This window comes from Cuculus canorus, chromosome 3 (genome assembly GCF_017976375.1).
Source record: "Cuculus canorus isolate bCucCan1 chromosome 3, bCucCan1.pri, whole genome shotgun sequence".
Lineage (NCBI taxonomy): Eukaryota > Metazoa > Chordata > Aves > Cuculiformes > Cuculidae > Cuculus > Cuculus canorus.
Window position 1 is genome coordinate 94,583,635 of NC_071403.1, and position 26,462 is coordinate 94,610,096.

Genomic DNA, 26,462 nt, shown 5'->3' on the forward strand with positions numbered 1-26,462 from the left:
GCTAAATTAATAATGACCTAAAACCGGCTCTCAGTCAATGCCACTGAGACCAAAGCTCTATTCATTTTCATTGCCACCATGTTTTAATATTCTTACTATCTAGCTGAGCTGTGCACTTGGATGGAGGCCCAGAACGTAAATATGTCCAAGGGGATGCTCCTGTTAAAAGGAAAGAAACATCTGAAGATACTGAAGCACCTGCTTCATTCTTCAGTACATTTATTGTAATTCCTTATACTTGTGAGGAGTTTGGGGATCCTTCTGGACACTTCGCTCACAACAGATATCCAAATAATTTCACAAGCAAAACTGCCCCACCATGCAGGAAGACTACCCATCCTATTAAATGGGGTCTGGACAGCACAAACTATGTAGCCATAGCCATTACGGGAGTATCTGTACTGTTGAATTAAGCCACATCTGTGGTCTAACAAAAAAATGCAAGCCTAATTAAGGACATTCTGAAATAGGCCAAGATGAATATACACTTATTTAACTTCAGCTTAGTTTTGCTCCTCTTTCTGGGAGATTCTACAGTATAACCAGTTAATCTACTTCTACTTACAGAATGGGAAGACGGACATCTTGCTTGGATGGAACTCAGATATATGAAAGTTATATCCGGTAGGAGCTAAACAACTAAGTACCGAAGAAGAAAAAAAAACCCCACAACATTATATATACTAAGTAAGAAAATGAAAATCTATTTTTCTAAATAATGTGGGTAGCTTTTTCTTTCATACCTGTACTCTATGTTATTTCCTTTGGCATACAAGGCTCATATTTTATCATGGCCGTGTTAGTGCAAGCCAAAAAAAATGAATTAAAGCAAGTAGACAAGCTTGAGACATCCATCTGACTGTATTTTAGGAAAACAAAAGGTAGACTTCCTTACAGATGTTCTTAACACGCTAGATGTTCCTCAGTACATAATTTCTACCACTTATCTCTAATGATTTCTGCAAAGTTTCACAGCTTCATTTTTCTTCTCCAATGTACTTTTTCTGTTTCTTGAAAATAACACATCCAATTAAACTCTCCATGACATGCAACTTATAGACAAAACTAGAAGGAGCATGTACATGTCACATTAACGATGCAGCACAGTCAAATACGTAAAATTTTCTTCTAGTTTTCAAGAAACTCATGCAGTGTTTGCATAGAATGTCCTCAAAATTCCCACTTAAAAATGAAAATATAAAAAGTGTAGGTATGGACAGGGTTTATTGATCTAACAATACAGCTGCTGGGTGGGTTGTTTCCATGCATGAGTAGGAGAGTTTGTCTATCTGCTATGTTATTTTCCTGCAGTTCTGGGCAAGCACATGGCAACTCTTCCCACCTGAGCTACTGCTGGCTGCAAATTTACGTTCACTCCATCAGTTTTCTTTTGGCCAGAGAAGATTAGAGTGCAGAAAAGGGGAAAAAAACATGTTTCACAGGCATTTTTATTGAAATCCATGCATGTATGTTAAAGTGGGTGTCTTTTATAGTACAACTAAATAAATTCTCATCCCAATTATCTGGCTTTTAGTATTTCTGCAATTATAGCATTATTAATAAGTACTCAGACTCCATTATTCTATAATCTGTGAAGAGGTATTAAGAGAGGATTCTGCTCTACTTGTCTTCACAGGCAAAAGAAAACAGCAGCAAAATGCAACATAGGAAAATTACAGGCACTAGTGAAATACTTGTGCTGACCTTTCCCAGGTATTCAAGCACTACATTCTATTCCTTCATTCTGTCAGGACCTCAGCTCTGTAGCAGAGAACTCTTCTGCACCAGGTTGTTAAGCTGCCAGACTAATTTCAAAGTGAATGGCACAAATAAAGCTGTAAGTGATCCCTCCTTTGGTTCCACTGACTTGTATACACGTCCCTTTGTTTTCAAGGCAAATATTAAAGGAGAAATTTTTTATGTTGTGAAATTGCAATGTTCTGGTGTAACATTTCAATTACATAGAAAGTTATATTTTTGTAGCCATAGTGGTCAGAATTTTTTGGGAACAATGCACTCCCACTGGGAATTAGATTGTTCAGCCCTGTAATAAGTAATGTTTGTGAGTTCATTCTGGTGGGCAATGATTGTTTGGTTTCACCCACATAAATTCCATGAGCACATCTGATGCCTTGGATGAAATAAACCACATTCTCCAATGAGAATGCAGAGGGCCTGTGAATTTTGATTATTTTTTTGTGGAGGAACATCTATGGTAGCAGCTGCGGGAATATGTTTTGTGGAGATGTGACAGATGGCAGATGCAGAAATGGCCTTTTTGATCTACCATGGTCTGATTCAACAAAACAAAAACAGGAAGCCTACAAAACAAAAAAACCCCATCGTGTCTACAAAACCAGAACCAGATACAGTAATAATAGTAGACAGATTCATTTTATTTTACTTCTTCCTTTTCTAGAAATATGAATACTTTTGTGTTAGGTAACTCCTCAGAACTACTATGAATATTGCTCAGCATACACTTCTTTGCATAAAGCTGCATGTGTGTGTCTCAACACTGTACACAAACTATTGGTCTGGTTATCTCAGTCCTTAATGTTCTGCTTTATTAATTACTTCCAAGGATGAAAAAAAAATGACACTGACATTTTCCTATCAAACCCAGCTGCTCTATTTAGTTATTTCATCTACCTCAGAGAGCCATCCCACCCCTCTTTCAACCTGACGAGAATGAATGACATCCACCTGCGTTAACCACAAGACACTATGTAGGTGTACACAAAGCTCTTCCAGCTGAGCTTAAGGTGATTCAGGAGAACAGCATGTATTTGTTGTCTGTACTACACAGCCAATGACTTTGCTACAGCCAGAAATAGCAAATGTTTTAAGAATCATACTAGAAGCGTAATTAAACCCAAGCCACAAGCAGCTAAAAGACTTTCAACTTTCTATCACAGGCAAAAGACAATGACTTTCATAAACTCATTGGATCTTTTTGCTTATAGAGTTATGCTAAAGAAAACATTAAAGGAGGTTTTGATTTGGTACAGAGAAAAGAATATCTGTTTTAACTACATAGTCAAGTCTTGATAAATGTTTAATTCTTAACACTCCAGTGTCAATATCTGGAAGGATACTCATCATATTTTAAAGTTCCACTTTGGTTGTTCAACACTAGTACTAGAACTGCGCTCATCCCCTGTAAAGAAAAGTATTCCATAGTTTAAGTAGCTTCATCCATGACTGCAGAGCCATTTCCTCACTGTTAACACAGCTTCTTGAAGAGGCAAAGGTATTGTGCAGAACTGTCTCTGTCTGGGGACTTGTCCATATGACAGCTATCAAATGCATACAGGCTCATCATCATTAACATGTTCTGGTCTTTTCCTAAAAATCTCTAAATTCTGAGACTAACTTAAAAACCCAAAAGTTTTTAGGAACGTTAATCATGAAAATGTGGGCTGAACAGATTCCAGATTAAATATGACTGTCAATAGAGTTAAATCACAGCTATATTTGTCTGTATATTTGGACTGTGTCACAGTAACCTAAAGAATCAACTAGATCTTGTCTCCAAAAATTGAGATTTCCTAATGTAAACCATGATAATATTCGGGTAATCTTTATGGGTAATTAACTCCAAGAAATGTCACTGCTATAAATGAGCTCTCTTGAATCAATTTATCTTATTATGAACTTACTCCAGTTTTATTTCTGCAAACTTAAAGAGCTCTCGGTATCACTGCCTGCTTGCGTGCAACCAACATTAGAGTCATTTCCATCTCCCCTGAACTGTCCAGTTGGTAAGGTGGGGCAAGGAGAAACACCGTGGGAGCGCAGGGCCAGGCATGAGTGCCAAAAATGCCTCCCCTGCCTTTGGCAGGCAGAGCATGCCCTGCTACTCGTGGAAGTGTATTTAGGCACTGTGTTTAGGAGTATATTTAAGAGAATTTAGGAGTGTATTGTAAGTGTATTTAGGAAGTGTATTTAGCCATGTCTCTTGTAATCAGCACCACAACAGCATAATTTCAGGACCTGATCATTAATATGCAATAAAAAACCAGCCCTCTCTAAAGGGTTTTAATATGCCCAGCTAAGAGGTGTGATATAAATATAAACCACACCAAAACAATAACTGTGTCAATGTTACCTTTGTTTGTGCGTGTTGAACTTCAAGTTAAGCAGGCATCACATGTCCAAAGTACACAAGGCTATGAGAGAGGTATCTCAGAAGTGTCAAAATCCATCAGCAAATTAGTTTTCCTGGGACTCTCTGAACAACTTGTTCTTTCATACTCATGTTACACATAACAGTACAGTGTAAAAGAATGATTGATACAGAAACTCTGCCTTACAGCCTCCTGCTAGGGCAGGACCAAGAATACCACCACCATGATTTAGACTCATTGTCTCTTGAGAAGGAAAGAGATTAAATTGCATTCAAAACCAGGTCAGACATTTCTACCTTCTCTTTGCACCAATACCACTCTTTATACATCTCCAAGACTCAGAGAAGTTATGAAGGGACTGCACTCCCATCTTCCATTTCTGGAGTGTTTCGGGTTTTTTTGTCCTATGCCAAATTTGTCTGGTCAAATTTGACCAGAGACCTATGGCTGCATTTACTCTAGAAAGATCTTGCATTTTTCCCTATCACAGAAATTATTAGAAACAATGACTTTTTTTGAATGTGGGAATTCTTTCTCAAATACACTTTTCTGTACATCTTGGGTGGACTGCAAAAAAACTCAATGATGGGTGAAGTTCACTTCAGACAGCTCTTTTGTCATTATTGTAGCTCTCTGCATTCTTTCTGAAGTTTAGACCATCGATCTAGGGACTGTTTTCTGGTAATATACCTTTTAATAACATCTGCAGCAGCTAAACCACTTTCCTACAGAAATTCAATGATCACCTGTCTGCACATCCTAGAGTTGTGTCACCCCTATTAATCATTGCCTTGTGAAAGGACTTCACATACAATTGATTTCACACCATGATGTCTCCCACAAATATTTCTGATTAAGTGCTTTCTAGGAACAGGCTTCCATCAAGCCAGTCTGACCTACCCAGTAAACTTGCAGATATACAATTTTTCAAACTATTGCAATGCGGGGATTTTTGCTTTAGTAAGAAAAGGAAAAGCCAAACAGTTTTCTTCAACAGAAGCTGAACCTTCTCATTTAAAACAATGTGTGATTAATCAGCAAGGGGCTCACACCTTTGTAGAAAACCTCTAATCACCAGGCTGAAGAGTTATTCTTATCAATTTCATTTCCAAGTGAACAGATTTTTAATTCCTTAAAACACCAATAGAGAGGTTAACAGCTCACTGCCACTGAAACAACTTCTCCTTAATGCTCCTTGGCCACACACCTTCACTGAACAGCCTATGAGGTCTACCCATTTGCCTGGTATGCCTATTCAACTCACTAAAACCTTGCAAAACTGTTTCTCACTTGAGTCCACTCATATTTCCATCTTTCTATGCATAGAGCTTACATTTAGGACCCTTCTGTGGGGGATATGAGAGATGGGTTAAAGTTCTCTTAAGACCAAGAGCCATATGGCATGTGAGCACTGTTAGCCTGAAGCTAGTAAAATGAAAAGACAACAAATATTATAGGGAGTGTAATAACCTCCACGGTATCATCATGAGAAGCCTAACTCTGTTTTGACAGACAGTTCTGTCACAGGTGCCAAGAAGATTAAAAGAAACGATGATTCAGATGAGTAAAATTTGTTTAATTTGTTTATAAACATAAAAATTAAAAGTTGCCTCTTGAATTTCCACAAGAAGTGCATGTGCTATTTCTCATTAAATTTTAGGCTTTGTCTTTAAATCTTGATCCATATACTTCACAGCATGAAAATAACTTGTCTAAACTGAATTGATATCTAACACGAATCAGTCATCTACAGTCTTGATATACAGTGAAGAGAATGAGCTCTTCCATAATCCAATTAATCTCATATGGTAGATGCCTCAAAAAATTCAAATGGATCATGCTAGAAAAACTCATTTCCTGCCACTGTCTATAAGTAGCATGTAGATGACTAGGTCAGATATTGATATCCACACTGGAGACAAACCTTGCCTTCACTGACTTGGATGAAGTATGGATTAGAGCTTAACAAAGAGAGTATCGTAAGGCCAAGAGACATAAGCACTTAATTTTAAAAACAGGAATTTAAAATTTATTCCCCAAATTACTAAGATTGTTGGTTGGGCAGGCATTTTTTTCAGGAAATGCTGAAATTAAGAAGTTGCTGCATTCTGTGGTGAAAGAAAAAGGTCCTAGTGAAATTTTACTTTTCAAACAGACTAAAATCAGAAGACTTTAAAAGTGCTTGGAGTAATCAGAGTACAGAGAACAATGAAGAGGAGGGAGTTCAAGGCAAGCTAGTACAGCTGAAGCTGAACTTCAGAGACAGATCGCCTACTTAAGATTACAGCACACAGCATGTTCCAGTGACTCGCTGACACTTCATCTATCTTACTGTATGAACTGCTTCCACCAGCAGATCTATCCTTCTGAAACTCCCACTTCTCTCTCTACTTGTCTTTCACTTCCCTCCTCTTTTGATGCATTCAAACCCCTCAAGAGTATTTCAGGAGACAAAAGCCACCTGAGCAACTGACAGACATTCTAGTTATCTGGATTTTAATATCAAAATACATCATTATTGTGGATCAATGTGGATCAATGCATATCTGATCAGATTTTGTCTCAGTTCCACTTGCATATGGCAAACTTTCCTGGTAGTATACTTATAAAATAAATATTTTGTTGAAACAGTGATGTTCAGTATTACTGCAAAGTCTTATGTAAACTGCTTTTAAGAATAATGCAAACACATTAAGAGAAATGTGAACAGGTCTATAGATATTAGGTGATATCCATTATCAGCTTGCTGACTTCCTGGGACATCAAGTTTTCTTTCATAATATAAAGCCTAAATATGCTTTGATAAACTGTTTTTTTTTGCTTTGGACTACAGGAAATGGCAAAAAGGAAACTATTATAGCTGCCTACCGAAAGAGATATCAAATACCTCTGCTGATAAATAGTTTTGATTGTTGAGGGGAAGTAAAGAGAGGGGCTTTCCAATACTTGAAACCCCTCTACTTGAAACATCCTGGAATCTGGTACAATTCACTGGACTTGGTTATTATCAGCCCTCAGTCTTAGACTGCTGAAACAAACACAACCAAATCACTACCAAATAATCTGCTCCCTCCTGTATCTAAAACCTACTAGTGTGGTTTTCATGAAAGGTATGACAAAATGCTACACAAAATCTTGTTTACTTGTAGGTGTTGATGCCCATAGCGAGTAAGCATTGTGAAGGAAGATTTTCAGTCTTTTATTTCCTTGGAACTGTATTAAAAGTGTTTCAGTTTTCAGAGTGCATTACTTGCGGTCCTATTGATTTTATCACAGCCTCTGTCTCTCAGTAGATTTCACTATACAACTTGTTTCTAATTTCAAAGGCTACCTGTAGATATAATGAGCTACTTCCCTAAGGACTGATGGAATGTTTGCTTAAAAGACAGTTAAACGTGCTTAGAACTAGGATTTTCCATTGCACTAATTTCTATTATTTGAACTCCAGGTAGGGTTCTCTGCTATAATCTGCATCCATAGAAGCTGGAACAGATCACCGTAAATTTAGGTTTAACTGAAAAAAAACAGAAAATAAAAGAAATTCACAGTATCTTCTGGCTTCTGCTGGCACAGAGGAGACTTTAATGACTACATTCCCACTGAACTCCCTCAACTTCTTCACTCAAATTTTCCTAGGCAGATAGTAAGGATGGGCTAAGAGCAGCAGGTTTTATCATAAAATGCTGCCTGTAAAGTGAATATTCGTACATCATTTCTGTTCAAATGCAGCCAATCTTAAAGCAAAACACAACATATCTAAACACAACTTTCTTCCTACACAATATCATTAGGACAGAATACAGAAAGAAATTATTTTCCCATTTTCTAACTAGCACACAACTTTTGCTATGTCATAAGTCAGTACTCAAACTAGTCTCTGTCACTTTTAGAACTGCAACATTTTTAAACTGCTAGAACATTTTCTTTCTGTTACGAATTTTCTCAGACATGGCTGAGCAATAGGTTAAAAAGTGGGGGGAGATTTCTGAATATAAGGGATGCGATTAATTGAACAAATGGTACCAATTATGTTATGTCTGTCTTTAATCTAACATAACCCACGTGAGACACTTGTACACAGCAAAATCGCAAATACCGGCATCAGCCAAGAAAATGTGGACACATCTGCTGAATGAGGTTTTCCTTTCTGTAGACAAAATTAATATGATTGTTTAGGCCACAAAGGTGAGGAAGAATGTGAAGATGAAATAGGGCATACATTCTTGGTGACTGAGAAAGGAAAATTTGGCATAACACTGTGCTACCTAACCTGGTGAATGGAGTTTTACTTGCTAATAGTAGACATGTATTTAAAGTGTTAAAGGAATCCATGAGTTTGTTCAATTAATGTTTCTTGAAGTCTTTATCAAAGCTAATCTATATTGAAATAGTTTCAGTATAAAATACAAACAGGACATTATAGAAGTCAAACATTCTTAATGTATTACCATTATTATAATAATATGGATAATGAGACACTCCACACAAGATTAAAACCTCAGTGTGCTATGTACATTTATATAGTTAAGACAGCATTTTATCCAGAGATCTTACTGTCTGGATCAGAGAGAAGTGTATGATAAAAGTTATATTAAAGACCAAATTAATTCTAGGAAGTAGAGTGAAGAACAAAACTGTCTCACCAGTGTCTGAGGACATGCATCAAACCAAGTATGAACAAGGTATTTTTGCACAGTCCCAAGTCACAATGCCTCTGTTATATCCTATTTTTTCAAGAATACAGAAACAAGTAACCCAGGGAAACTAAATGCAGTTTAGTTTTTTACAGTTATAAACCGGCTGACTGCACAGGAGGACACCACTAGAGCTTGCCCAGCACTTACTTCTTCCTAGTGCAGAGGGAAAAATGGGCTAGACTGATGTAATTCTGAATATTTAAATTAAAAAATTCAAAATATTAATGAAAAAACATGCAGGTTAACGGCATTTGAAGTGATCTCTTGATTTCCCTGCAGCCAGTGTAAATCATGCAGGCTGGGTGTTAAAGATGGCCTCAGTGCTTTTTCAGAAAACAAAACAGTGACCCTGAAAACTGTTGAACTTGCAAATGGGAACACTTGTGCGATACTTGTTGCTCTGTATCTCTGAAGGATACCGGAAAAGCTTGTTTTATAAGGAAAGTTATCCTTTCAAATTTACAGCACAGGAGCAAAAGATGATACTCTTTAAATTAAACTGATCAAATATTGTCCTCCACTTCAGAGTTAAGTGCTTATGAAATGCCTGGTAAAAGTGTACATAAAACAGACCTGTGACAATGCTATCTCTAATTGTAAAGAGTTATGAGCATAGCAAGGACAATGAATAAAGGCTGCCCTGACATCTGACATGTCTCACAAAGTGGACTCAATCTTGCCCAAGTGCCCAGCTCACATCCTTCTGCCTGGCTGTCACCATGACTGCTGCCCCCGTGGTCAGGAGGAAGCAGGGACCCTGAGGGTCTGCAACTAGTGAAGTAACTAAGAGAAAGGTACCCTTTATAGCAAGGTCTTTGGGAACTTAAGGATTGCCAGGATTTCATTTAGGCATTGATGTCGTGCCCTACAGCCAGGAAAGCAATTTAAAACAATATACGTAGTAGGCCACTGCACAGTAAACAACATATTCATTCCATCAGAAAGGAATCAGAGTCTTTGTATTTGAGTAACACAGATGAACTGACCCATGCAGAGGAACTGAAGTTAAATTAGAAGGAAATAACAAGTAGCTTAAACCAAACTTAAATTCTTTCTCAAATTTCTACGAAAACTTGAACTATGCTAGCTGAGATCAAAGGAAATTTTATTTATTCTTCAATGTTTCCAAAACTGGACATTTTCTTAAATGACAAAATTTAAAGTAAAATATTGTAGCATAATTGGAACAATAAATACACATTTAAAAGTAAAAATATATTTGAACTGAAAGCAATGCACATTAACTACAAACAACTAGGCATGCCACTGAAGGTGATATGGTAAAATATGCCTAGGCATATTTAAATAATTCTAATACCTTGCATGATATGAAACATTCTGTTACCACTATAAAAGTGATCAAAGCTTGATCTTGACCATAACCGTTTATTGATGTAGTATTTTTCTTTACATACCTGCATCCCATATAGAAACAATCAAAGGAGAATAAATTTTGCCTCAAAAATTAAGGACAACACTTCACAGTCCAGAAAAATCCTTTCAGAGACTTTTTTCTGCATGTTAGGTGAAATTGTATACATACAATTAATTTAATAATACATTTAATCTAATTTTATATGCAGCCACGTAAAAATTATGTTTGATTAGACTGCTACGAATTTTGCTGTGGTTTGACCCACAGCATATATTTCATACATTAACAGCTTTGACCTATGCCCCAAGAGCAAAAGCAGCTATAAGCTCACCTGACTTCTAATCAAAGTTTTTAAAAAGTAGTATTTCTTCCCGTTTCAAAGTGTTCTTACCTCTTCCTTTGTCTTTTTTGATATGACTCTTAGCCAGTCTCCAATCATGCTGAGGACAGCTGCAAAGTAAGCAAGCCCAACAAGGATCCAAAACCACACCACTGGCTTATAAAAATCTAGGTACTCAATATCTGATCCCCCTGAAAAAAACAACAAAGTTAATAATGAAGCAGACTTAATAGTTTTAGGTGAAAAACTGTTTTGAAATTCTTTTCCTTAAAAAAAAATAAGTTGTATTTCTTACACTTTCTGTTTTCTTACCCATGCAAAAATTCATAGCAAAATATTTTGTTGAATTTGAATAAACGATGAAAAGTCTGGAGCATGCAAATTTTAGACAACGATTGCTAATCATTCATAATAATTAAAAAATGAACACAAACTGAATCAGCTTCTGCTAAATCACTGTTCAAGGCAGAGGCCATTGAGGACAGCTTGAATGAGAGGACTTCCCACCTGCTCCAAATAACAATGCTGTACCAAATTTGAAGTATTGTTCTGGGATATGTACAGTGTTCATATCCTATGAAATCTGATTTTGCAAGGACTTTGAAACACATCTCAGTACTTACCTGAATCCTTTAGCCCTAGTAAAGAAGAACAGCACCTGCATTAACAAGTGTCCCTGTTGGACAGGCAAACACCATCATCTCTATTTTGCAGAGGAGGAAACCAGGGTGCAGGGACTTGAGCTAAACTTAACATACTCAAAAAAGGGTGGATGAAATAGATGTCAGCTGAAAGCAGCTTTTTTGAATCCCACTGCTGAAAGCTGCAGTCACTTCCTTCATTCCAGTGTTAAAGTAAAAAAGGATAAATTTCAGAGATGTCTGTAACGGAGCTTTCAGGTACAATGCAGCTATACAGAACAATATAGCTATATTTCCACACACGCAGAAAGAGTTATGTTCATCCAGAGCACTCTACAACACGAAATAGCTCACATCTCACACCTTGCAGTACAATAAAACAGAAGACTTGAACTTCTGCTGTGTTACAACAAATAAGATCAGGCTCCTAGTTTGGGTCACTGCACTGAAGTTTGATCTGCGTATCTGCCCACAACTGAAGACACTCTATAGCAAAATCTTTTCAGGCACATTAAAGTAGTCTGCATCCTCTACAGAAACAGTCGAAGGAAAATTGGCCCCAAAACATCAAACACCCTGTTACAGTAACAGGATTAACGCTTCCAAAGATTATTGTCTTCCCTAGCTGGTATTATCTAATCACCACAGAGATTACATGCAAATAAAGAACTTTACCGATGGTTATGTCTGTATGCAAGCTCCCATAGACAAAAATTTTGTTGTTCTCATGTCCATGAGACTTCTTGTCAATAAATCTATTGAGCAAAAAGGGTTTACCCAACTACCAAAGAGATGAATTTACATTGCAAAAACTGGAAACACTTCAAAACCTCACAGTCACAAGTAAGGTAGAAGTCAGGGCTCTGTCTGGAACAGAAAACAGTCAACCACCAAAAGGCTGAGTTTGCCACACACCAAGACAAAGAAAGTATCAGAAATGAAGCAATTTGTTAACATCATCCAGCTCATGTCAATCTAGTAAAACAGGATTTTAGGGATCGTGGAACCATAGAATGGTTTGGGTTGGAAGGGATCTTAAGGATCATCAAGTTCTGTCCCCTCTGCCATGGGCAGGGACACCTCCCACTCGATAAGGTTGCTCAAGGCCCCATCCAGCCTGGCCTTAAACACTTTCACAGATGGGGTATCCACAACTTCTCTGAGCAGCCTGTTCCAGTGTCTCACCACCCTCATTGTGAGGAATTTCTTCCTAATGTCTAGTCTAAATCTTCCCCCCTCCAATTTAAAGCCTTCCTCCCTTGTCCTATCACTATATGCCCTTCTAAAAAGTCCCTCCTGAGCTTTCTTGTAGGCCCCCCTCAGGTACTGGAAGATCACTATAAGATCTCCCTGGAGTCTTTGCTTCTCAAGGCTGAACAATCCCAATGCTCTCAGCTTGTCCTCATAGCAGAGGTGCTCCAGCTCTCTGATCATCTTTGTAGCCCTCCTCTGGACCTGTTCCAACACTTCCATATCCTTGTGTTGGGGACTCCAGAACTAGACACAATACTCCGGATGGGGTCTCACAAGAGCAGAGTAGAAGGGAAGAATCTCCCTCAAGCTGCTGGCCATGTTTATTTTGATGCCACCAGGATATGGAATGATTTGCCCAAAATTTGTTGCCATTCAAAAAATAAGGTTGATTACCACCATATTGTTGCTGTATCAGGAGCTAGTTATGAACCATATTTGGTGGCTCGTCTTCTTCAGCTGTCTGTACAATGTACAAGAAAATATGATATAATGCATCCATTTAACTGATTTATAATTTTTGGTACATAAAGCTTATACACTGAAACTGGAACCTAACTGCCTATCTGCCAATCAAGGGAGCATTTCTTTCACAGTTTATACTCAATTTGTTTACAGCAAGGTTAATTACTGGGGCAGGAGCTAGGACACATTCACATTCAATTAAGAGTTTCCTTAACTCTCTGGCCAGGAGATGGCTCCATCTAGCCATGCCCAAAGGAGTTGAGCTTTCCTACTGTTAGATAGGAACAGTCAACAACGCTCTACGAAAAGGCTCAACAGCTACAATTTTTAGTAGCTGTTGTTTATGTATTTCAGGGACTCCTTGGGTGAGATCTTGATATAGTGGGATAGCAGGGAGAGAAATGTATCTGAAGATGTTTGTCCTGAGATAACTACTGCCTTCTCTGGCTATTGGAGGCATTCAGGGGATATGCTTAAACTTCATGGAGTACTATAATGCAGATTCCTGAAAATGCCATTAAATTGTAAATATATATGTACTGAAACATATGAGATAATTCATCTAATGATTTTACTGGTAACATTGTAAAAAGTGTATCAATACACTACAGGTTGATCCACTTGCATGGATTTTTCATAGCATAACTTTCATTCAATAATAGTATCATCTTTTGCAAAGCATATTATTTTATATAGCCCTTTAGGAAGCAAAATGATGAAAAGCAAGACGCTGAATTTTGTTGTTTGCTTGACAAAACCAATTTTGTGGGCCAAGGGACAAAACTTTTTTCTAACTTTATCTGATCTCTACCTAAAACAGTTTACAACAACCATAAAGAAGAAATATATCTCTCAACAGGCGTGCACTTACTCTTTACCTAGAAGTATCATTGCCATAAGCTTTTACCAAGAGGAGACACAGTTTATTGCTGAACTGTTTCGTGGTAAAGATTTGATCCAAAGTCCTTTGAAATCTATGAGAAATCGAAAAAAATTCCCATTCACTTTCATTAAAGGGTATTGTGTTGCCACTGCCATCGTTCTTTCATCTGCCAAACAACTTTTAAATTATTTTGACACTTTGGAAGGCACAGGTTCTTTTATGGCACAAATACGTTCCTTACTGAGGTGAAAAGCTCTGTGCTTCAGCGGAGGATAGCATTAGAGAAGATTTTGGGGGTGCATTATGACAGATTTGTTTTACCAAGCAAGGGATCAGGCTTTAAAATATATATTTTATTTACATGGGAAAATTACATTTTAAGTAAATAATTTTGTTTATTGTTGCCACTCTTTTCCCCATTCTTTGTACAGCTAACTGACTCATAATAGAAACATGCAATTACTTCTGTAAAGTTATTATGTAGAGGGTTTTTTGCATTTTTGCTCCCAAAGTAAAAGGATAGAATAAAAAGTGATATTGGCATTGACTGTTTTTAATTCCATACCAGTACAAACTTATGAGTTATTCTAAAATTGGCCCTTCAAAACAATGTGTCTTCATTACTGTATCAGCAGTACAGGTTATTCTGTGTATAGATACGGAATTAAAACCAAGCACAGCTTTAACCGCAGGATGATGAGCAGTTATCCATCATCCCTATTGTGACAAACCTGGCCAACAGACATAAACCAGAAATATCATCTGTCCCACTCCAAAGAAATACAGAGGTTCAGCTCTGCAGCTTGAGAGAAATTGCCTCCGAGGGCTGCAAAAAGGGATAGAGAAAGGCTAGCTTATGTGGAGACATGGAAAAGCAGCACACTTCGGACAGGGCAACATTGCGCCATCTGCGAGAGAGAATATAAGTAGGCCATACTTAATGCCAGTCAGTGGAAAATGGAGAGCTACTTCAGAATATAAAGCACAACTATAAAACATTCCTTACACACTGTTCTACACAGAAATCAAGCAAGACACAGCATGCTGACTTAAGCTTAAAGCAGGCTGAATGATTCACACTATTCAGCCCCTATTTTGGACATGAAGTCCTGAGGTGGCAAAGAGCACTTCCAAATGCCACATAAAGACACAAAGCCTGCAGGAGAGCACAGAGATCTCTTACAGGATGCTTGACACCCACCCCTTAGTCTCCATGACAGCAATTTCTTTCTGTAGAAGTCTTTCTTGCGGGGTAAGTAATACCACATCAGGAGAGTAGCTCAGCTGGACTGCTATGACCACCAGGTGAAGTGTTCCACTTCAGTGACATTAAATGAGACTAAAATAACCATAGTACTCTACAAACTGGGTCTCAGGCCAAGCAATACAGTGCAGACCCATATATCTGCATCACAGTGGCAATACACTAAATTCAGTTACAAAGCAAACCAGTAAAGAAGCAATAAGCAAAAAATCAGTGATCACGCAAGAAAAACAAAACAAAACAAAACCCCAAACCACCACCACCAACAGAATTTAGAATACATTTCTAATGTGAAGACTTGCAAAATTCTGTGATCTGTTGAAGTGGACTGATTCCAGCATAACCTTATCACAACATTATGCCCCACTGTAAAATGGACTACTACTGTGCTATTTATCTTTCTGCCCTCCACTTAATTAAGTCAAGTTTTGGACATCTAATCTAATTTAGATTTGAAACCTCCTAGTTTAACTACTTTAGAAGTATTCAACCACACCTCCCAACCCACACTGTAGTTAAAGGATTTATCTGCACATACGAACAATACAGCATTGTTATACATAAATATACGTATCTCAGTGCTAACTTTAGTACCCAGTAACATCTTTTATTATACTAAAAAGTGACATATTTGACATGAAAAGTCCTCCCAATTTTCTCTTTCTGAGAATATGCATAAAATCAGCTTAATTTTCTTCTGTTGTAGTAAAGTAAATAGTTTATCTTGAAAACATGAGAAGGGGTATTTGAATCTGTCCTGATTCTTGGAAGACTGCAGGCTGTAGTGCAGTTTCCTTACCTTTGATTTTGTGAAAAGCTACAACAGTAACTTTTCTTCAATTACAAATAAAAATGCAAATAAAATTATAAAAATCAAAATCAAAGTCTAATATGATAGAGAGACTTTGGTTTGGGTGTTTTGCTTTTTTTTTTTTAATACTGTTCACATCTTTTCTTGAACATGCAATACAAGGGCTCTCTGTCTTTTCCTTCCTTGCATGCACCTTGAGTGACCAGTCTCATCTTTGCCTTAAGGCTTCTCTTGCTCATGGAAACTTCACCTGAAATTTCTACAGGCACCAATACCCCCCTAGATTCTGAATACAAAACCAAATATTTTGGAATTCTAGTTTCCTGGAACAGGGTACTTGTTCTCCAGTACAAATGAGAAGCTTGTAGAAAAATTCTGGAGAACTCCATAAGAATTTGTAACATGACAACCTGCAGCACTGCCTTTAAAGCCATCAAGTTCCTGAATCCCAAGTTGTTCTGTTGGATCCCTTTTGGTACAGCTATTCAGAAATACTCTTTCCTTTACCTGCTAAAAGTTCTTCAGGGCTTGTTTCCAATTTTTAATTCCAGTGGTGCCAGAAAGCAATGAAGTTCATGTTAGTGAAAAAGAATACTGCAAAACAGCACAAGAAATGTTTCTTCTAATCTGATCACATTATCACAAATGTATGTAGGCTTTGCAAACCCATTTTCCTTCTGAGGTGGCAGTTTCCAGAAAAGAATTAGCGGAATATTTGCAAGTTTTCAAATATTTAGGAATTTTGGATTTTTTGTGGGAACTTCATTAGCCAAAATTGACAAATAATCATTGAATATACCATGGAACTCCGATATGCTATGAGGAATGTCCATTTTATTTTTATTGCTAAAAAGTTCACTCTATTATAATTGCAAATCGGAGTACCTCTGCCTGCCACTCTGTTTTAGTTTTGACTGTAATTCTGAGTGGAAGATAGTGATTTTCACTCTAAGAATTATCTAAGAAACATGGCTTTCTGGCCAGGAAAAAAAAAAAAAACAACCCCAAAAAAAAACAGGAAAAGAAATAATTTAATGCCAGTGTGAGGTTTTATTTTTTTTTCTAAATGCATTGCTATCTAGGCATTAAGTGGACTGAAGTGGCATTCTGCTTGCAGCATGACTCACTGTGATGAACCAGAACCAAGAACATTATGGTCTAGAGACACAGCAATTTCAGATGCAATACCTATATTCTGTCATGAAAACTTCTCCTACAATCTCATATAGCATTACATGTCTTAATCCTACATGTTTGTTTTGTATCTGTTTATGGCTCTCAGGTTGCCTAAACTTTCAGGAGGGAGTGTTCTAGATAAAGTCTACCACAAAATATCAATGGCACTTAGTATCCATATTGTAGCTATAACTTAACTAAAAGAAAATGTAGCAAAACAAAACAAGAAAACATAAAGACAACTTACTAATTTGTTAGCATGCAAAAGATTCTACATACTTTGACAAAATTAATAAGGAAACCTAGCCCTTAAGACAAATTTTATCAGCTCTATTGAGAACTTGCAATGCCATTTTTCTTCAAATATTTAGTATTTATGTACAGCAATGACTGTAAGCTTCCACAATGCAAAGCACAGTCAATTAAAATAAAATTATGAAAAATAAGCAAGGTTTAACTAGACACTTGGGCACTGGAATAACAAGAAAACAAATGACGCATTTTGAAAAATCCTTCAGGTCATCTGCCATGAACTAAGTATATTAGTCCACACAAAGGTGATATTTTCAACTTAATCTCTGACAAAATATGGTCTAGCAGCAATATTAACCTCCAAGTTATGATGGATATAATCGTCTAACCCTGTTCTCTTGCACATCATCTTTGCAAGCACAAATCCAACTCCCACACACTGAAACCCTAATTCAATAACATATTACAGTACAAATACAAGTCTTGTGCATGTTACTCTAAAAGAAAATAGAAGACATTCATGACATTTTGACATCATGCATTTACAGTGGAACTTTAAAGTAAAAAAGTATTTATGAAGTGAACCATAAAAGGCCACAAGCTATAGAATGATATAATTCAAGGACATTCGCCAGAAAGAGAGTGTCCTGGTAAAATTAAAAAACAGGCATGATGTAGGAACAAATTATGATATCAAGTGGTCTACAAATAGAAAAACCTGCAGAAATTTATAATGAGAGTAATGATGAATGTACTCAGTGTTCCAGTTAGAGCCAAGTGGACCATTTCACATAATGCCTTACAGTAAATATAACCAGGCCTTTATACACTATTATTTTTATTCCCTGACATACACATACCCCTCAGGAACTGAATTTTAAAACACTCAGACTCCTGATTTGGAAAACCATAAATTTTTTATTGGGTGCTAAGTTCGAATCTGACCAGAATCACAAATTCCAGAAACAAAATGGAAATAACAGAAACAATATGAGAAAAGAAAAGGAAAAGGGAGAAATCAGGGGGACATACTCCAATGAAATACACAAATATTGCAAAATACTATGTAAAAGTAAAAAAAATTTTCATGTACCATTTTACAGCTCAATTCTATAATTTATAAGAATTTTTGTCTAGTTCTCATGTGGCCTCTGTTTTTTTTAAACAGCTTGCATAACTTAGTATCTTCCACAACTATCTAATTTTCCACCCATTTTACCCCAGTCATTTATGAACATGCTAAACAGTTCAGACAGTCCCACAACAATCTCTGTGGGACTTCACCTGGCTGAAAAACTTTTGTCAGAGACAAGATTCCTTCCATCAAGGCAAACTTCAGGCAGGCCTGTGAGTAACTAGGAGAAGCTACCCAACCTAAAACTCTCACCTTGGTGCACTTTGACTCATGCAAGAGCCGTGGCAGCAGATGGGATGTGGGAGGTGCTCACACCACATGGATGTCTACTAGAAAGGTTTCGCTTCAGTAGGACAAATCACTGACAGCAGCCTATCCTGCTGTCCTTGTCAGTTACATTTCACAGCTATCTCTGGCTTGCACAGAGTTCAGAGGTCAAAGAGAGGCATCTCATGAAAGAGAAATGATGGTGCTGCATCAGGAGAAGCATGAGATCAGGCTGAAGAAAGTCAGTCTTGGACTCAAAGCACAAAGCTCTGAATTTCGAATCCTCACCTCAACACGTCACTTACTGGGACCAATAGAATTCCTCAATACAGACAACTTATTCATTCCTATTCTGAGAAGTGGTATAACACCTCTAACACCTTTCCAAGAAAAAAAATCAATGCAGAAAACTGGCCCAAGACTTTTTTTGCTAAGTTTTACAAAATTATTTGCAACCAATCCAATCCAGGTTAACAGAACCAGAAAAGCTGGATGCGTTACATACGAGTTGTGCCAAACCTTCTCCTTACATTACAGAACAGATGGACAAATGTGTACACAGCAAACAAAAGAAACAAAGCACAGTAGCAGCATCCAACAGCAATAGAGACATCTCAACAGCAGAAACAGAGCTCTGCAACACTTTTAAAGTAAGAGATGTAAACAAAAACTGTGTCACATAATTTCACAAGGTAAGACATTTTAAGTGGCTGTCACTGAAAAAAAAATATTCAGCAGACTAAAATACTGTATTAATTCTTGCACTTAATCTGTAAGAACAAAAAAAATCTATCTAAACATTCAGTAAAGCATCTTTAAACAGTACAGGAGAACAAACAGAGTATGCAGAGACAGAGACCACGAACTTCATTGTCCCGCCTCCCATCTCTAGCCTGCCACATGATCCAAGATGGGGCCAGACCATCTCACATACACAAGAACAATAAAGGGTAAAATTGCGAGAGAGGCACCACAAAGGAGATGTCTCTGTCCCAAAATAATACAAAATGCATAATGTAACTCTTCTATAATATTTTGCACAGGGAGGTATCTTTTTTTTAGAAAATCTTACCTGCAACATAGTCACCAAATCCAATGGTAGTTAACGTGATCACCACAAAGTAAATTGCATCTAGTGTGCTCCAGCCTTCTATGTGCTTGAATATAACTGCAGGAAGAGCAACAAACAGCACGCAGCCAAACAGTATGAATATTATTGTTGAAATGATGCGAATCTTTGTCTGACTCACATTCCATTTCTGGAAAGGGAAGGGGAAAAAAGAGGAAACCCATTGTTAATAAAAATGCATCACTGTACACAAGCACCTATCGCCCTCAGTGAGCACGACATTGCTCAAGAGGACAGTGCATTATAATTCTCAAACAAACAGGAAAATCAAAGGAGGTTTTTATTTTGAAAAGACTTTCTTCACTGTGGCCAGGTTTGTGATCTGAGTGAGTCACATGTGTAGCATTCATCAATACTAACAGCTGATCATGATGAAGTTTTGAGGGGGGGGGGGCTAGACATTTGAGTGAGCTTCAAGTAGTGCTTTCGCCTGTGATGTCTCTACTTTGTACATCCACAAAACTGAATAAGAAAGGTGAGTTTTAATCATACCGTTTTCTCTAATCAAGTAACTAGCTAAACAGAACCACAGAATACTAGAGCTGGAAGGGAGAGATCATCTCTTCTAAAACTGCTCCAAGACAAAACTAACTCATTCAAGCCACTACAAACATAGTACTGGACTGGCAAAATGTGATTATTCTTAACCATTCTGGTCACCAGAAGGCTTTCCTAATGCTTAAATTGCACCCCATCTCCTTCAGTTTAAGTCTACTATTTATCGTGCTCTATAAGGCAAACAAAGAAACTGCTACTTTGCTTGTTCCAACAAACTTTCTCTTTATACTTCTAACTATGATGTATGCTTTAGACAGCAGTATGACATAAACCCATGCTATGGACATTACTACAAACTGCACCTAGACAACTGTTTCCTGACATGTAATTGTATATTTACTATTCCTTCAGAGAGTACTTTGGATTTGTCCATCTTGAATTGAATCCTATATAGTCGGACTGCTTCTCAAAATTTTCAAGATAATTCTGAATTCTAATTCTGACCTCCAACTTTTACTTTTCACCATCTTGAGATAATCTGTAGATTTAATGAACAAAATCCATTATCTGTTTGTGTAAATATTAATGACACTTAACAGTACCTCTGCAAAGTCACATATGACATGCCCTAACAGTTTGACAATTTTCCTCTCAGTACAGTTTTCCATCCATCCAAAGAAACTTGATTCAACTTAAAGCAAACAAGGTATTGCACAAAATGACAACAAAAAATAAATCAGAATCTTCACAATGCATGTTTTCCTGTATTTAAGTTTAGTACCAGTGGAAACTATGTTTTACAGTCAGCATGGCCAAGGTCCAGCTTTTGTAACACATATCACAGTTGTAGTTTGGGTTATGGCAACATGAAATTCCCTTCTCTGACCCATCAGTGTCTCCCAGTTCTTCTTTCAGTGAAGAAGAAAACAGAACAAGGGAGTGTTCCAGGCTGCAAAATATAGATGAGAGTTTTCATTTGGGTATTGCCATAAAGGGGCAAGACGCTGTTTTTCATGTCAGGGCATTCTCGTTGTGGGGATAAATCCATTAAGAAAAAAGGAAAATGGTTATCCCTACGAGGAACAGGCTGAGACATACACAATTAAGTCTCAAATCTTCTGTAGTTTTAAGCAAAAAATAAAGTTCAGTCATAGAAAAAAACAGAAAGGATAAATATAAAGTACTCTTATGGAATGTTCTTGCCTCTTTTAGACGAATCTCAATTGAAATGGATGCTGTGAACCAGTACCTTGTCAAAGTCCAAAATAGCTGCCTTTTCTTAAAAAAGCTTTCAAGCTTGTGTTTACCCATTGCATAAGGCTACTCAGCACAGCTTCAGTTTGCTTGGTTTAAAAATAAAGCCATGGCAGATCCTTCCCATAGAGAAATTGTCCCACATGAAAGACTAGGGCTTGCTGGAGAAAAACAATCCTTCTAATGTCTGCCATGCTGATGTAAACAGCTACAAAGTCAGGCTACTTACTAAGTACTCACTCGAATATTCTACATATCAAAAGACAAATAGTATTTCATACATGTTTTGAACATTAGGTAATAGATAAACCTATAGTCTTTTATTAAAGGTTATTAAACCAGCTAAATAATTAATTTTATAAAATCTAATGTTACCATTTATCGTATTTCAAAAACCTCAGTAAATACATTTTTAATAACTACATTAGTAAAATAAAACTGTCTGTTTCACACTCAGAAAAAAAAGTTAAGTAAATTAAGTTCACCTGCTAGAATTCAAGGCATCTGTTTGTCAAGGACTGGCTACGACTGAATTTTATCAATATCTGCACAAGCTTCTAATCTGTTTGACAGGTCTGTTCCTCTCCTGAAGGAACAGTTGCATGGATTAATGATGTTAGCCAAAGAAAACGAAGGGCATGAACCTCTAGCCTGTGCTAAGCATTTTAGCAGAAGGGGTTGAAAATGTCCTAAACTGTAGAACATCCTAAAGTCTAGCAAGGAGACCACAAAGAGGAGTGCAATGTCAGAGAAGCACCAACAGCCTCCATACCAGTTAGGCTGTCCTGCTTCTGTGTATGCCCAAAGCTTTAGTGACCTACAGACCCATAAATCTGGAAATACGCATGTCTATGGACTATAAGCACTTCCTCAGGTATGACAGCATGTGAGTGAAGATTTTAAGAACTGTGATTCTAGACTTAGACCCCAAACATCTTCTGTGAATCAACTCAAAGTAGCAGTAATAATTTTCATGTTACCAATACAGCTTCACTTTTCCATCTGAGTCGCTAATTTCCTATCACAATCTATATGAAAACCTTTAAAGTTAAACAGGTAAATATTACAGCCAACTTGGGAGTATTGTAAAGGCAAAACAAAAATTAAATTATGTGGACCTTATTCCTCTTCTCAACCACAATTATTGTAGAATATGTTGGGCTTCATAAAAGTCTCAATTTGAAGGGTTCAATAACATATGCAGACTTTGCAAAGTTCTTCATACATTTTGTTAGACATCTGGATACAATGATGAACTACACCCTGTTTTTCAGACTTTTCATTTAATTTGTTAACTTCAGAACAATGAGCAGTATGAAGAACAAGGGAGCTGGCATACTCACAACAAACGTATCTTCTACTTTGGCAATTCCTTTTCCAAAGATTGTGCCTAGTTGATCTCCAACACCAGCCAACAGAAAACCAAACAGAGGAATTCCCAGTAAGGCATAGATGATACAGAATATCTTTCCACCTTGTGTGCGTGGGGAGATGTTTCCAAAGCCTAAATTACAAACAACTTTAGATGCTTCAGAAATTACATACATTACATTACACATTTTAAAAGGACTGCAAGAACAGAACAAATAAAACCAGGTCCTACTAGGTTAACCATATGACATGACAAACATTGTGAAAAATCAAATGAAAGCATAGATCATAAATCCTCTTTGAACTAAAATGAAACTGCTGCACAACTCACTGACTTATTTCTCTCAGAGAAACGCTATTTTTTTTTTTTTTTAATAAATGACAGCTTTTCTCGTCTACTACATGTAGTAAATCCCAATTAGTTACACTATGCCTTAGCCTCTGCTACATTGGTATGAATATTACTGGACTTGTAAGTGGCAGGCTGCAGTACTTGTAAATAAGACATAATTTGCCTTCAGATGTGCTGTGTTTCCAAGTGAAGCAGCCTGAAAAAAAAACATTTGAATGAGCAAAACAGAGATTTTCACCATAAATGAGACCGCTTAGAGTCTTCATTATCAGAGGCTTTCATTTGTCCAGTATAGCAAACAAAGCTTAGAGAAACACTTTGTAGGTCACAGCAGTGCCCATTGGAAAGTGGAAATAATTTAGTCTTCACTGGCTTATGTAAAAGAGCACTCTGACACCTGCGATACTTCAATAGCTGCTTGCCCACTGAAAACAGAGAATTGAGAACAGGCATCAGCATCTGCAAAACATCCTCGGCAGAACCCTACAGACAAGTTTCATGAGCATCGATTTTCAGTTGTAATTCAAAAGTTTTTCTCCTCCAAAGGATCACTCAGTGTTTCGGAGAGCAGTGCTGTAGTTGCAGTAACACCTCAACATTTTTGACATTGTTTCACTTTCCAGCACAATACAAGCTTTGAAGGAAAAATACTTTTGTCGGGGGTCTTGGGGGCATGCTTTTGTCAGAAACAGGCTTATTTTCCATGGAGTAATTAAACAAATGCCTTTTTTAAAAGTTACTTTTTTTTGTAGTAAGAAGTAACTTTTTATTTGCAAGTAAAACACTTCAGCAAGGAATGGATTTTTTTTTAATTAATGTCTTAATTTAAAAAATCCAGTTTTCAGGTGAAAAAGTCAGTAGACAAATTTTATCAGCTCTATTGAGAGCCTGCAGTGTCAGTTTCATTTTTAAAATAGCTTAGTATTTATGCATGATGTGGATTTTAAGCTTCTACAATGCAAAGCACATTTAATGAATAGCTTACTTATTCATCAGAATTTTTATTTAACTATTTTGAGCATGTTGCTTTAAGAAAAATATAGATTTCCTTTGTGAAAATTATTATCTTAATGTTTGGTTCTTCTCTCACATAGGTAAACTACCAAAGCTCTGTTGTCAAAACTATTTTTTCCTTTCAGTACATGGGCGACAAATTGTCTCTCACTCATTATTAAAATAATATAAAAAGATCACATTTGGAATATATTTTACTCCTAGATACTTTGCCCTGATATCACTTTCCAGACAGTAATTGTGCAAACAATAAATGGACTGTTGACAGAGTTCAGTTAAATAAGAAAAGGGAAAAAACGATATAAATTTTTCCCCAAATCATGACTAATAAACCCCATCAAACTAAACAAAAAGGACAAAATTACAGGAAACATCATCAATTACGGGTTGTAGAATCCTCTAACTTTGTAAATTTTCCCTGCACTAACATAATGAAAAAAAGGTCTGACTTTGGCAATAGAATAAAATCACAGCACCTTTAGTCCATCCTAGTATCCTCCCTTTATAGCAGAGCCAGGTCTAAAATTACTGCTTATTGTAACTCAGGAAATTTCAGCTCCACTGAGTTCACTTTGTCCCTTCATGCACCAAGCAGAAAAGACCCTTGAGTTTTAAAATAAAATCAGCTCATCACCAACCTTTTTAAGGGACAAACAGATCCAAGCTACTCTGGTTTTATAAACAAGCCTGTTGGTGCTTCAACAGGAGCCTAAATAGTTGCCAGGGTGTAATTCCTACAGGGTCTTAAAGCTATTCAGAATCAGGGGTCTGGATACATCAGATTTATAAAACTCGTACTAAGGGATTTGGAAATAGCTTGCTCTCCTTTTTTTTTTTTTTATTTATTTTTATTTAAGAACTGTATTCACTTGCTCTACAAAAGTGATGCCTCATAATGGTTACAAAATACCAGTCCAGGAAAGCACGCAAGCAGGCAGTTTTGCTCGGTTAGCTTCACAAAGCAAACTGGCATTCTCTGTGCATCCCACAGCTATTACAGACAATTGCTGCTGTGGCATACTTCTCATCTGCTGCTAATCAGTATGAGGACATGAAGTTCACGTTCAGCTCTGTGTGTTCTCCTGCCTAAATCAGAATCATATCTTGAGCAAGAAAAGGATGGTTCTTCACTTGACTTCTGCCCTCACAAATTGCTGCTTTTCTTTCTGAGAAATGACAAAGGCTTTTCTCACAAAAAGGTGACAAAATGGTCTTGTATTATTAATTATACTTCTAAAAATATCTCATGCGCTACTGGATAAAATAATACACCAACAGGCAGCAGTTTAATTCTGTGCAGATGCTTGCACACAAACCACGGCACACTTGTGACAGCACATGTGCTTTAGTGAACTTATCTACCAAGCGGTTTCCATCACACATTAATCATATTTCCTACAGTGTCATGTTTCATAACAGTCTGCTGTTGTACACCACAGCCTACTTCACAAGTTACACAAATTGTCCTTACATCCTACTCTTGGTTTCTCCAGTGAAAAGCTAATCCATCATTTATGCAATGGGAGAGGAAACATTTATATTTCATAAAGTTGATGTAATTCCTGGGGGTTTTGCCTCAGAAAAGTATCATTCTTCTCTTTAAAGAAAAAAGTATTAGAAGAATCCTGCTGCTAGGTAAGACCAAAAGAAAACTTCATTTTGGGCAGTGTGCTTGGAGAGGAGCACAGAGCCATGGGAATGCCACCACATCTCTCTGGGTACCACACAGCTTTTCTCTACATGCAGGGCAGAAACACCCAGCACTGCTGCAGGAGCTCCCTGGCACAGGGTTGTCGCTTAGGACTTTTCACTTCTGCTCCAGAGGCTGGCATAAAATCTGTCTGTGACTGTCTTGCTCTCTGAGAAACCTGGGGGATATCAGCCACATTATACCATGCCCTCTGCCTGCTCTTCCCTCCCAACTGTTTACCTAGAGGGCATGGGGACAGTGCACACTGTAACCGTACAAGCAGCCTCAGTATCTCAGTTACTTTTCACACCTTCAGTTCCGTGTAATTTTCTGTTCCTCTTGTTCCACGACGCAGTGAGTTCCTAGAACCAGTTGGTTCCCCATTACAACTATTACACTTGCTCTGGAACATGGAAATTAACTAAGTACTTGATTTAAACTTGCTAAAATTATCAGAAAGTTTCCTT

General features: G+C 37.2%; 1 protein-coding gene across 5 annotated transcripts in view; it reads right to left on the minus strand.

The window, feature by feature from the left end:
• KCNK2 (potassium two pore domain channel subfamily K member 2) overlaps nt 1-26,462 on the minus strand; it is a 129,775-nt gene that overhangs the window by 10,248 nt on the left and 93,065 nt on the right. For all 5 annotated transcript variants that reach the window (XM_054063732.1, XM_054063728.1, XM_054063729.1 and 2 more), the window contains 3 exons: nt 22,912-23,072; nt 19,760-19,946; nt 10,594-10,733 (listed from right to left, as the gene is read on the minus strand). In XM_054063732.1, the coding sequence (XP_053919707.1) occupies nt 10,594-10,733; nt 19,760-19,946; nt 22,912-23,072 (488 nt within the window). The remainder of the gene's footprint in view (nt 1-10,593; nt 10,734-19,759; nt 19,947-22,911; nt 23,073-26,462) is intronic.